Source organism: Leuresthes tenuis, unplaced genomic scaffold, assembly GCF_036924035.1.
Source record: "Leuresthes tenuis unplaced genomic scaffold, fLeuTen1.0.hap1 SCAF_13, whole genome shotgun sequence".
NCBI lineage: Eukaryota > Metazoa > Chordata > Actinopteri > Atheriniformes > Atherinopsidae > Leuresthes > Leuresthes tenuis.
In genome coordinates, this window is record NW_027325367.1 from 7,414,872 (window position 1) to 7,428,047 (window position 13,176).

At 36.9% G+C, this 13,176-nt stretch overlaps 1 protein-coding gene across 1 annotated transcript in view; it reads right to left on the bottom strand.

Annotated features, from left to right (window-relative positions):
* Positions 1-13,176, bottom strand: part of lama2 (laminin, alpha 2) — a 171,376-nt gene that overhangs the window by 63,603 nt on the left and 94,597 nt on the right. The window contains exons 22-27 of the mRNA XM_072362587.1: positions 11,134-11,240; positions 9,740-9,920; positions 6,625-6,761; positions 5,927-6,058; positions 5,267-5,371; positions 1,402-1,545 (exon numbers count right to left, since the gene is read on the bottom strand). Coding sequence (XP_072218688.1) covers positions 1,402-1,545; positions 5,267-5,371; positions 5,927-6,058; positions 6,625-6,761; positions 9,740-9,920; positions 11,134-11,240 — 806 coding nt within the window. The remainder of the gene's footprint in view (positions 1-1,401; positions 1,546-5,266; positions 5,372-5,926; positions 6,059-6,624; positions 6,762-9,739; positions 9,921-11,133; positions 11,241-13,176) is intronic.

Sequence of the window (13,176 nt, forward strand, 5' to 3'; positions counted from 1 at the left end):
TCTATGTAAAATGTTGCATAAATGGGTACTTTAATGAAGGGTTAATGGACAACATTAAATTGGAGAGCAATTTTACTATTAATTACAAATAATATCAATCTTTGTGTGCAGTGCTTCATTATTTCTGTTTTCTTTTCAGTGCTGTCATCTTACCTGCTCTGCTTTTACAGATATTACAAAGATTACATACTGGACTTTTTTTTTTTCAGTACATCTTTAGGCAGACTAACACCCAGAAAATGGAATTTTCATCAGTTTGTGTTTATGGAGATAATATGCATCTGCATAGTTCTCTCTCCACTAACCTCCATGTAATCCTATGTAGTGCGAGTTTGAGAGTGTTTGACTGCGTTTGCTTCGTATGTATATAAAGTATGGTGACTGTGTGAGTGTGCGTGTGTCTTGCACCACTCAGAGTAATCTCACGATTCAGTGGTTCAGAGAAAATCTCCCTCTTTCCAATGAACTTTGCATTTTTCATGTCTTTCTCTGTCCAGCTTTCCCTCCCTGCCTCACTCTCTGTCAACAATAAATTACATGAGTGCTTGTTGATCAAATGAAAGGTTGTCCCCCTCCAACCTAAAACTCAGTGGTTACCATAGAAATGTGAGTTTATTGCTGATGGAAACCATTCCTGTGACGAAGAGCGTTTCCTGAGAGCACCCTCTTTTAAGTATTGTTTTCAGACTTGCTTTTAGAGTGTCAGACATTCTTACATACCCGTTTTTGACTCTTGTAACTACAACAAACAGCAAGTCTTGACACTTTTTAACAAAAAGAGGTGGCTTGGATAAAGGGCCAAAATGGATTTACTTTTTAGCAATGCTAGCAGTTCAGCTTTATGACCATCCTAGTCTTTCAGTGGGCCCATCTCTTTGATCCACGCAAGAACAATATAAGTGATTAGCATGAACATTAGGGATAACATCCACGATATTCATACCCCCCAGAGGATAAAACCAAACAGATCTGTGATGATCTCTTGAACTTTGGTAATGTTTCCCCAAAAGGTTAGCATTTATGTTTGAACCAACTTGTTAAATTGAATAAAAATAACAGTTTTTTTTTATATTTGCTGAAACTGTCACTATGCCCTTACAGTAATTTTACACAGCACTAGTGAGAAAAAGAAAATACTAGCCTGTACATGTAGACTGCTTTGCATGAAAGAATCAGAGATGAAGCACAGCAGAGAGGGAGGCTCGTACAAGCTGTATTCCTTAAAATTAAGACTATCCTTCTCTCTAGTTTATTGAAATGTGCTCTTGGTTTATACCACTTCAGCAAAAGACACATGAAATGTTGCTTAGGGGCCCTCTGTTTTTTTTTTTCTTCCCACAAAGGAAACTGAAATGCATAAAAAGTGACGGGAAAAAGGTAAAACAAAATGTGTGCACTCACCCACATCCTTATAAGTCCTTGTGCCTCTGAGCATGAGTGTGTCAGTCCATAACAGTAACACTTGCTGCAGCCCAGTGGATTTTTCAACGATAATCCAAATGTGTCTGGCTTACACTGATCGCAGTTGTGTCCTTTAACGCTTTCCTAGAATAAGACAGAGACAAGCAAACGGCATTGTAAGGCAAGCTTTAGGTCATTCTTTCAAACATGTGGTTTACATTAAAACATTCCTTGAAGAAGCTTCAAAAGTCCCCTTTCTGCCTGTTTGGCTGGGGGCACAAAGCAATGAAAATACTGTTGGGATTCAATATTTTGCAGTCAGACAACAATAATCAATAAAATTACAATGTTAAAACATAATTGTCATTAGTAATTGGATTGTTAAATTGTTTGTTAGACTGCATCACATTTATATATCAATAAACACATCCATAAAATACAATATGTATTTCATACCTTGTTTCCATCTGTTTTAATAAAGATTGCAATTAAATATTGGAAGAGAACATTTGTATAATTTTTCCCTTTAATTTATTTAATCTAGAAAGTCTCACAACACTTATAGCACACCTCGAGAAGCTCACTGCTTAACATATTTTATTCCAGAACAATCCAATCATATGTACAGTAATAGTAAAAAATAGTAAAAAATTTAAAAATAACCCTGAAAGTTCTTACAATTGGAGAGTACCGTACATTTGAATAATTTCGCCTCATACAATTAATTGACTTCAACTCTTCTGTTAAAACAGCACTTCAAATTTCAGACAATTCTTGCATATCTTTGAGTATTTGATATTTAGTTTTTATTTCTTTTCTATTTTTCTTCTTTTATCTTTGGTTTTGAGAATTCTACCAGACTTCAGACTTTGCTTACAGGACATTTGCTAAATTTACCCAGAAATCTAAATAATGAACACAATATTAAAGTCTTTGGATCTTCCATGGGGATTTCCATTGCAGACACCTAGAGCTCAATACGGCTCCATCAAATTAGTATGTTTTTATCTCCACCAGTTGATGATATTCCATTTTTTTATCCTGTACTTTACTCCCTCCACTGGCTACCTGTAAAATTTAGGATCCAGTTTAAAACTTTATTTGTTTTCAATGCAGTTAATGGCCTTGCACCCCCCTACATAAGTGAAACCCTGAGGCTTCACCAATCTGGCAGAGCTCTCAGCACTGCTGGTCAACATCTACTGGAGGTTCCCCAGTCCAGGTGTAAGCAATGGGGTGACCGATCTTTCGCAGTGGCAGGTCCGAAATTTTGGAATACACTGCCCTCTGATTTATGTACCACCACTGACCTACCGCAGTTCAAAGTCAAATTAAAAACATATTTATTTAAACTGGCTTTTAACAGAAGCTGCGGCTCACCTTTTTGTTGTTGTCTTGTGTTATATGTAATCTATTTCTGGAATTGTGAAGCACTTTGGTCAATCTCTGGTTGTTGTAAGGTGCTATATAAATAAATGTTGATTGATTGATTATCCTGAGAATTGCTTTGGTTGCTTGGCTTTATATTTTTCAAATCAATTAATACCACCACGGCTGTTCAGAAGTCTGCCTTTTCTTTTTGATATGTGCATCAATAACTCCTCGACGTGATGTTAAATCCTGTGGTCACAATTCTGGTCATGAAGTCTTCTCTTGATTGCTGACATGTACCCCAAAATCCAGAAGAATAAAATTTTTGACTTTTAAACATGCAAATGACTTCTACCTATTCTACCTATTGTATAGACTACTCATGCTCAGCATACGAGGTTGTTTCTTTTTTTTTAATATCTAAGTGCATGTAGTTGAAGAAAGAAATAAAGTACCCAATTGTTGAAATTTGCAAAAACAATTCAGTTCATTCCACCATCGATAAAGCTGTAGAGATAGACAGAAAAGTCAGCACACAGTCAGCAAATAGATGCACAAAGAGTCAGGTGACAAATGACTGACTGGCAAGCTGTCAACCTCATAAATGTCCATAAAGAAGAAGCCACCTATGATCTGAAGCCTCATTACAGGCCAAGAATCAGGTATGTGTGCGGGTGCAACGGTTTCAACATGTTTCTATGTGATCAGCCAGTGACTGCAGACATGGAAATTGTCACCAGTCTGAGATGTCCATCAAACACACCATAGAGTTAGCAACTGATAGGTGATTATACGAGATAATATGGTCAGCAAACAATATATACTTTATGATTATAGGTGGTGAGTATGTAGGCAGAAAGTGTGTTAATGACAAGGGCAGAAAAAGAGGAAGCTACCATGCAATGACACGGTATAAAGGAGTCACTGGGGCTGTCTTTCTGCAGTGTGTCATTTAGTTGAGTTTCCCCAATTATACTTTGTAACCTCACTTAACTATCATCATCAAAAATTTGATTGTAGGGGATTATTGTTCTAGGCTGCACGCCTCGTAGCCAGTAGTTCTGGTCATATGTCTCCCTTTTGAAATCAGTGAAAACACTGATTTTACATGCTGGTTTTGATGTACTTCTGGCACTTTAACATCCATTATGCGTTAGTGTATTGCATGTGTGGCAGCTGACTGGGTTTTCCAAAGCTCAAGTAATAACTGGAATATGACCCTGAATCCAGACAAGTTGAAGAGAAGATGTAGATGTCAAAGAAAGTAAATTGAGAGCAAGACAGAGGGACTTTGTCTTCTCTCAATGATGGAATGTCAGCACACTGCAAATAAAATGGCTGAAACACCAACTAGGATACAGTGGGACTATAGAGAATGCCGTATTAAGTATTTAGATATGGTCCTAGGTAAATGCTCCCAACTCCAACACCTCTTTACCAAGCATTCAGACAGTAAATGAAGAAGACTGCGGTTCTAAATAGATCATCCTCGTCAGTAATATTGTGGAAACCGGAAGTTTATTACAGTGATGTCTTACGTGAATGCACCAAAACTGTAGTGCCAATATGTATATTGAATGTCAAGATACTGTTCAATTCACAGAACAATTTGTCAAACATGATGTAAAAGCACAGGGTCGGTCATGACCGATTCAGAGGCGGAAGTTAATAAATTACAAAAACAAATTACACCATGTGAAGTCTATGGCTTGTGAAGCATTAGACTTGACAGGCTTTGTGTAAAATACATAATTTTAAATTAGACCAGTGGGTGTCCTGGTTTATACAATATACTGCAAGTTTATCCGAGTAACAAACATATTTTATGATGACTTGAGTTCTGCTCAAATAGAAAAGCAAAACCTGGGTTTTATACAGTATGAATGTCTGCATTTATACAATTGTATATGCAGGGTGCAATTTTTGAAAAAAAAAAAAGGGGGGGGGGGATGAGAAACATTTTATTCAGAAAAATTACCACACAAAACTGTTGAAAACTGTCGATTCTTGTGTAAAAAAAACAAAATAAAAAAACATCCCACTTCGGCTACATAACGTCGGCCTATTTTGAACGTGAACTTAACCACGTTTTTAAATTTGTCAAATGAAAACAATTTTTTAATTCTTTCCCAATATCGGTTCAACAGAAAACATGAAATACTGTCAAGGTGTGTTTTTTTTTCCCCTTGTCTTTCCGTCCCTGCCCTTCAAAAAAAAAAAAAAAAAAAAATCTGTGCACGCCACTGCTAGAGAAAGAGTGTGGAGCAGGTTTTAAATCTGCACTGACATTTAAAACTCAAACTCTGGTTCCTGCAGGAATGAAAACAAATACCACATTTGTCTCCAGCTGTCTTAAAAGCACTCAGTGAACTCAAAGCTGACTTTTTGAAAGGTAAAAGCCAAGCAGATTGTCAGCAGTTATGGTAAAGTTGCTGAATGGAAAATACAATATGTTAAGAAAAGCATTACAAGCAAAAGTGTATGTAGGCTGTACCTTGCAGCTACATTTTCCTGTTCGGTCTGCACAGGCACACACTCCTCTCTCCATGTCACAGGTCTGGCTGTCCGATCCTGCAACGTCACACTTGCACTGGATGCACTGTGGCAAATATGGAAGCAGACAATGCAAAGCTTTTGTTATCAACACAACAGGCTCAAAGATGAGTTACTCGAGTGTGGCCTTACGTTAGCCATTATCTTCTTAATTCCATGTCAGTTATAGGATTAAGATGTTGCATACAACTCAGCTCAGATTTCATTAGTGTTTTCATTACAGATTCATCGGTCTTAAATTTTGCTATACACAGGCAATACAGGCATATCAAATTTGAAGAGGACAGTCAGTTTGTGAAAGTAGTTTTGTAAAAATGCTTTTTTTTTTTTTTTAAAGAATGGCATCACATTTGTTTTTCCACTCATGTGTCATTACAGTACACCTGTAGCAAGTGGCTTGCAGTTAGTCATATTAAGAGTGTATTTTATATAAAAAAAATAAATAAATCTATCTCCCATGTCCAAGTACTAGAGCCAAAAAGACATTCCGGCCTCAGTGAATTTATCGCATTACTTCAATATTCTATTTTTTTAGCTGAATAAAAGTGAAAGCACACTTTACATTGATACAATATAAAACAGGGTTCATCTGGATCTTTACCTGCGGGAAGTCTCTGTATCCAATTTGACATTCATCACATTTCTCTCCTCTAAAAGAATCGCGACAGAAGCAGCAGCCGGTGTTCATGTTGCACGTCTGTGTCACTGAACCAATCACATTGCAGCCACACTCCTATTTACAGATGCACACAACCAAAAGGACAGTATTATTTTCCTCCACTGTTTTTATTTAGTGCACACAGTCAACCCATATAGTTTTCAAACAAGCACAAAGCTTGGGCTTGCATGTTGGATCTTCACAGCATGTGATCTTGACCTGTGAATCAGGTATATAATGAAAGGCCTATGTATCCAAAACTGCAAGCAATAAACTGTAAGAAAGTGTGAGCTTATGAGGGATAAGAGTGAAGAATATTAAGATACAGATGTGTGTGTTCAGACTAAATTAGAGTAAAAATGGTCAAATCCATCATACCCGTTTAGTTCTTTAACTATTAAAAGTAAATATAAAAGCATTTTATATCTCCCTCTTTTTTTAATGAAAAAATAAAAATATACTAGTCTACAGCAAGTTGTCTAATATAAATATTCAACATTAAACAATCGCATTACCAGAAAATAATACTTCAAATGGTATTTACCTAAAATACTCCCCATTTCTCCTTTGTGTTTGCTGACCCACTAATCATTACCAGAATTTGTTTGCACAAATGTCAGTCACATACAATCTCAGCCCACCTTGCATCCAGCCATGATATCATGGCCCCAGTGGTTGGGAGCGCAGCGGTCACACCTCTCACCAATAGTGTTTGGAGGACAGATACACTGTCCAGTGTTCACGTCACAGTTGTTTCCTACATGACTGCACTGGCAGGCTGTAGAAGAGGGAGGGGAGACCAAGGAAGTCATTAAAGGGGATTTAAAGCAAAAGGTGGAAAAAAAGAGGGGAATCAAGCATTTTAAACAGTTTTGAAGAAACTGGCTTTTTAAAAAAAAAAAAGGCTGTGCAAACAAAAACCAAAGAAAGTTCAGAATTTAGCATTTCACTCGGAATATTTCCAACAACTTATGCAACAGCATTCATGCTGAGCTGAAATGTCAGTGTAATAGTTTGTGTTAAAAACAGGAACCAAATGTAGCAAAGAAGAGGTAGAAAAATAATTTCTTTAATAAGAGCTCAAAAGAAAAAGCAAACTTCCAGTTAAATTAGAAAAGCAAGGGGAAAAGAAGACAAATACAAAGTTTTTAAGTAAAAAACTAAACTGAGCAGAAATGATCAGAGAGTGAAAGGAAAACTCCTTACAGAAGCACTCAGGGTGATGAGTTAAGTGGAAACAGGTGTGCTAATTAATAACAAGAAGCAGGTGAGATGAGATGAGTGGGACCCTGGGGATCTCAGGTGAATGAAAAATGAACAAAAGGACAGAAATAATCCAAACTAAGACAACTAAGTTCATAATCAAATACTAACTCAGCTTTACAGGAGACAATTTTACTTTATTCAAATTTCAGTTAAATGAATTAGTCAAAAATTACTCTTAGCTACTTACATTTACATTTAGATTTCCTGTAAATAAGAGGGTCATTTAATTTTTAGAAACCAAATATGCACATCTATTCATATTTGTATTCTTCTGTGCATTCCTGTAACATGACACACAAGCAGCACAGTAGGCCTGCAATCTGACCTCTAAACTGTGGCAGTGGATCACAGCAGATAAATCCCATTCCTATCTTTTACTTCAGTGTATTACTGGGTTTTCTGGAAATCTTCTCACCTTTTCGCTTTGCTGCTATTGGAGTTTGGCATCAGTGATATAGTGAAGAAGCTCTGTGAGTAAAGCTGTTAATATCCATACCGGGACAATATATATTATTAATTCCCATTTTGGCGAACACAGAGTTTTCAACACCTCTTGCCTAGTTTGCAATGTTTTATGGGTAAAGGATTTGATAAACTGAACATATTCCCCAACTATAAAGACTCCAGTCTGGTATAGATTAAAACTTCAAAAACAAGCTAAGAGAGTAATTTCTGGTGACAAAAATGCTCAACTTTGAAATAAAATCCTTTTGGAGCACCAAATAATCTAATAATTAAAAATGTATTAATCATTTTTTTATCTAATAATTTAGATTAATAAACTGATCATCTGAGTTTAATTACTTAAGGAAAAATAACAAAAAAAACAAAAACATGCTTTAAAATGGGCATTGTAGGTCTTCAAGATTAATGATCAATATTCGATGCATAAAGAAATATAATTTAGTTAAAACTTATAATCCGATCAAATTTTAAACTGTGGTGCTTTCTTAATAAGCAACTGCTGCTGCAGCAAGCTCAAATGACTGCTGTCCCACCCTGATGCACTTTCACCTTAAATTTGAGGTGTGATTATGGGATTAGTCTTGATCCAAAGTGATTAAACCCTGAATCACCTCTGAAGGAAGAAGATGGGCTTTCTATGTATGATGTGGATTGTGATAACAAGATGTGAATACACAAGAATTGCTGTAATGCCAGTAAATTCTAATCTGAAACCAAATAATATATTGCTGTAATGTACGGATATTTAGAAGATTTGTGACTGGCAGTCATACAAGCAAACGCACTCCTGCACTCTTTTTTTAAAAAGCATATATTGATGAGATTCATGGAGCTACAATAAATCAATGGTATCTTCTATCATTCAAAGCACATTATATTTCTTTAACATTTTGTTTATTCACTAGCCAAGATGCATACAAGATATTGTAGCTCAGTAATTTATTCAGTCAACTCATTATAATTCTGTATGTTCAGTCTTCAAAGCAGGCACAGATACATGCTGGCCAAGGCTGCAGCCTAGGGGCCCTAAATGTTCAAGGGCCACAGATTGGCTAAATCTTTTGACATATTTTATTTTTTTTCTTCTTTTAAATTCAAAAGAACAACAACTAAAAGAGTAATATCTCCTAAAGAAAAATCCTTGACTGAGTGTTTATGTCAAGGCTGTTGAGAGACAATAAGTAAGTGTCATCTAAAGAAGTTTGAGATTAGGCTCGGATTGGTTGAGTTAAAATAATCATCAAGTAGCTTTAGCAGCAGATACAGTAAAACTAACCCTTTACAGTGAGCTTCACAACAGATTATTTCCAATATCTTCACAATGTTTGTGTGGAAAATGCTTAAAACATTGTTGTGAGTTCTGCTGTTGATTTTCTACACTGATTTTTTTTGGCTAGATAGTGTATGCATTTATCTTTGTGCACTCCCAGTGTGAGTGCTTTCTGTGTAATATTCATGGCACACTTTTTCGCATGTCACTAAATTCCTTTTTTTCCCTGTTAAACATGAACCAAGGCACACAAAGAGTTGCCTGGGGGGCCCTGATCACCTTAATCCATCACTAATTCAAAGGCATTCATATCAATCATCAGCTAGTTTCTTCTGACAACTTTTAAGGTTTGAATTTGTTAATGTGATCATGGCTCCTTCCTCTTTCTTCTCTTCTTTCTTTTTTTATTATGCATTTTAAGTTTGAGGTTTGAGGTTCAGGTATGGATGCAACATGTACAATGTTCATGTGAATCTGGAATGAAAGAAAACAACGTAGTATATTTTGAAGTACACAACAACACCGAAGATGTCAGTCACTGGCATGGTGGTGTTTTTACTTTGTTCTCCTTGTGTGTACAAGAATTATTTTAATGAACTAAGAGAAAGGCATGCATTTCGGCCATAGATAATTTAAAATAATTTTGGATTAAATTCTAAAGATAGATTTAACTAATTCAACTCTGGCATATAATTAAAAAGATTTTTTTTTTGTCATTTAACTTTCTAAGGAAGATTAAAAGTTCTCTCTCTTACGTGTGCAGCCACCCTCCTGGAAGTTGAAGAATCCTCGTGCACATCGGTCACATTTGGGTCCGGCGACGCCCGGCTGACACCTACACTGACCTGTTTCATCACAGTCAAATGACTTAGAACCAAATGAGTTGCAGTGACAGGGGACACACACTCCACCAGTTTCGATGCCATGAGTCTGAGCCTGGTGAGACACAGAGCAGGACAAAGGTGCCAATGAATGGAGCTGAGATTAAACAGAGGAATTAGGCAAGATAGCAGCAGACTAACAGTAAACAGTAAAAAAAAAAAATAAATCAATGATGGCATGCAAGACTTTAAGTAAAATTTAAGTAAAATTAAAGTAAACTAAAAGATGCACCGGGAGTTTTGAAGCTGTCTGTCAACCTGAATGTAAATTCTTGAAGATATTTTTGGAAACAAAACACAAAACCATGCATGATACTGCATAAAACTGGATCTTTACATAAACAAACTGCCCAAACCAGCATGAAGCCAACTAAAGACAACAAGTTACTAAGTGCGCTGTTTGCCAAAAAAATGCACTCTCTCAAAAAAAAGTCACACCTGAGTCAATGTTTTTTTCCATGCAACGGCTTAAAAATGAAGTTCCACAAAACGATATGATTCTTACAAAACAACAGAAAAGAGACATTTTTGTTTATTTGAGAGCAACAAAAATCTCCAAATAGAAACACACCCCATGCTACTTAACACACCACTGCCATCCACATGCAGCATGTGTTACCCCTGTCTGAGGCCTGTATGCGCCCCTGGGACAACCCCCCGTGCGGGAAGAGCCCCCCCATCTCTGCTGCACAGTGTCCACAAGAACATGTTCCACAGGCCGCTGTGTCTCCCGCCTTTCGTAACCCAGGCGACGCAGGTCACAGCGTAGGCCCACAAAGCTGGGGCGACAGATGCAGCGACCCTCAATATCACAACGCTGAGAGATAGAGCCGCGATGGCTGCAGTGACAAGGCATACACTCCTGACGCTCAGCATCCAACCACCAGTTGGGCTGGGCCAATCACAATGCAGATGGATGGAGGGAATGTAGGGAAGTGACCAACAAAGGGGCAGTGAGAAAATATAATGTGGATAGCTTTTATAAAATCAAAAATCTGTTTATTACAACATTATTTGTGACATACTGAGATGAAGCAGAAACTGATTTGTCCTGTAAAAGCTATGAGTGTGCGACTGAACATGTTCCAGAGTTATAGCTGAAATTAAGTAGCAGTGAAAATGTGTTGATGTCTGTAGAATAAAAATGAGTTAAAAGAACTTAGAAGTCAGAAACAGTGAAGATTGGAACAACATTATGACAAGAAATCAGTTGTATAATTGGAATCTTCATTTGAAAATTAATAATAAAGGTCTAAAATTCCACTTACCACACACTTATTGCACTGCCGTCCAACCACATTTTCTCGGCACTGGCACTGACCGCTCTCCTTGTTGCAGACCCCAGATACAGAGCCATTTGTGTGGCACTGGCAGGCTGCAGATGAAAAAAGGAGAGATTAAGAATTGGCATATCTAACAATAACTTAAGTGTGTTTATCCCAAAATAATATTTGTGTTAAAAGCTCAGATCTTTGACAAGCTCCTCCTCAGGATTAACGGTTAGTATCCACTTATATCCTGTTCAATGCACTTGCAATCCCCCAGTTGTCACCATGAAGCTGGAGGTCTTTTGGGGTAAGCGACTAGCAGACATTTGTAGTATCTAACTTTAAGGCACTTCTGCATTGGCTCAACTGTTGACTGTTAGCGATCACATCCATTTCTAATTTACAGACAAAATGAAACGTTGAACTTTAGACAGTGCTTTAGCGCTTGTTACATGCAAATATGAAAAGAAAGCAATGTTATGGTGGAAACCTGACTTGAGCCTAATGTTACAACATAAAGTCACTCCTGCCAATGGACTGAAAGGAAAAGCACCATCTACCAGGAGTGGTGATTCCCCCAGAATTCCAGGTACCCTGAACATTTACATTACATTATATAATATAACATTTAGTTCACATCAGTTGTCTTCACAGTCTAAACAAAGAATTATGTTTCACTACCTATATGTTCTAAGGAAACTGTCCAATTTTCTCCATGTAGAGAAATCCAAATGTTTAAGATGATTGATATAAAATCATTCAGACAAGGGAGAATTATGTTAAAATAGTAAAACTACTTTCTTAGCAATATGTTTAGGACATCAACGCACAAATTTGTGATCTTACACAGCACATCTTTACACAACAGCAGAGGAAAATGCAATGACATGTTTAAATCACTGCAATGTAAAAAACAAAAAGAAGAGGGGCAAACAGAGATGGGCGATATCCAACTTTGCAATATCAAAGAAAGTGATTCAGTTCTGCACACAAATTCAATGAGTAGCTCATTCGCTCATACTCGTCCTCTTTCCAAATGTTGTATGACATACACCTTACTAGATTTAGTAAATATTTCTAAAAAGTCATGGTACAACATTAAACAAGATAACATTTAATTATTCATTAGAAACCCCTGGATGACTCTGATGTCTTAACGGTCTCCGTCTTAATAATGTATGCCGTCCAGTTCATTACCATTGCCACTACTTTTTATGCTACAGGAACTCATTAAATTTGTTATATAAATACCAAAATATATCGGAAAAAAGGACCTTTCAAATCTCCTTCTCCCTTTCACTATCTAATTATGAAACTCTGCATGACTTCATCTTTATCTAAACTTTGTGAGCTTAAATCCCTAATGACGAAAAAGACACCTACATACGCCAATCAACCCCTAGATAAACAATTAAAAGGCTTTAACATCACAGCCACCATCTGGTACATAAGCTGTCGGAAGCATACATGAATACCCACACAGATGCACATAAAACCATATACACCTTCTCATGGAATTAGTAGCACACATCATGTAGCACTGCAATGACACACATGGGTAGTGGTCTGTTTTACCTCCTGGTATTTTCTCCTCTTATATGTAGAAGAGACAGAAGGATGGACATGATTCTGAGACGTATAAGTATGGTGGAGAGATAATGTAGCCTACAACAGATGTCCACACACGAACACACATTCTCAGATACAGAGGTATGCAGAACCACACATATGGTGGAGCTTTGCACCTGAATGCAGAAAGGCATGCATGCCCTCCCACACCTACTTGACTGCATACATGCAGATGCCTCCATGTACACGCCAAGATCAGAAAACATACAAATATATGCTTGTCTTTGTATGTCAGTCTGTAGCATCAACCTTCAGGGACCATCTGTGCTCTCTTCTGTAAGTTGTTGCTCTACAATGTCACTCTTGTTGTGAAATAAAAGTCATTAATTCATTTATTTTTTTAAATTTCTCTACCAAGAAATCCTAAATATTTTCAGCTAATGTAGAAGTATTCATCAAGTTATAGATACTTAG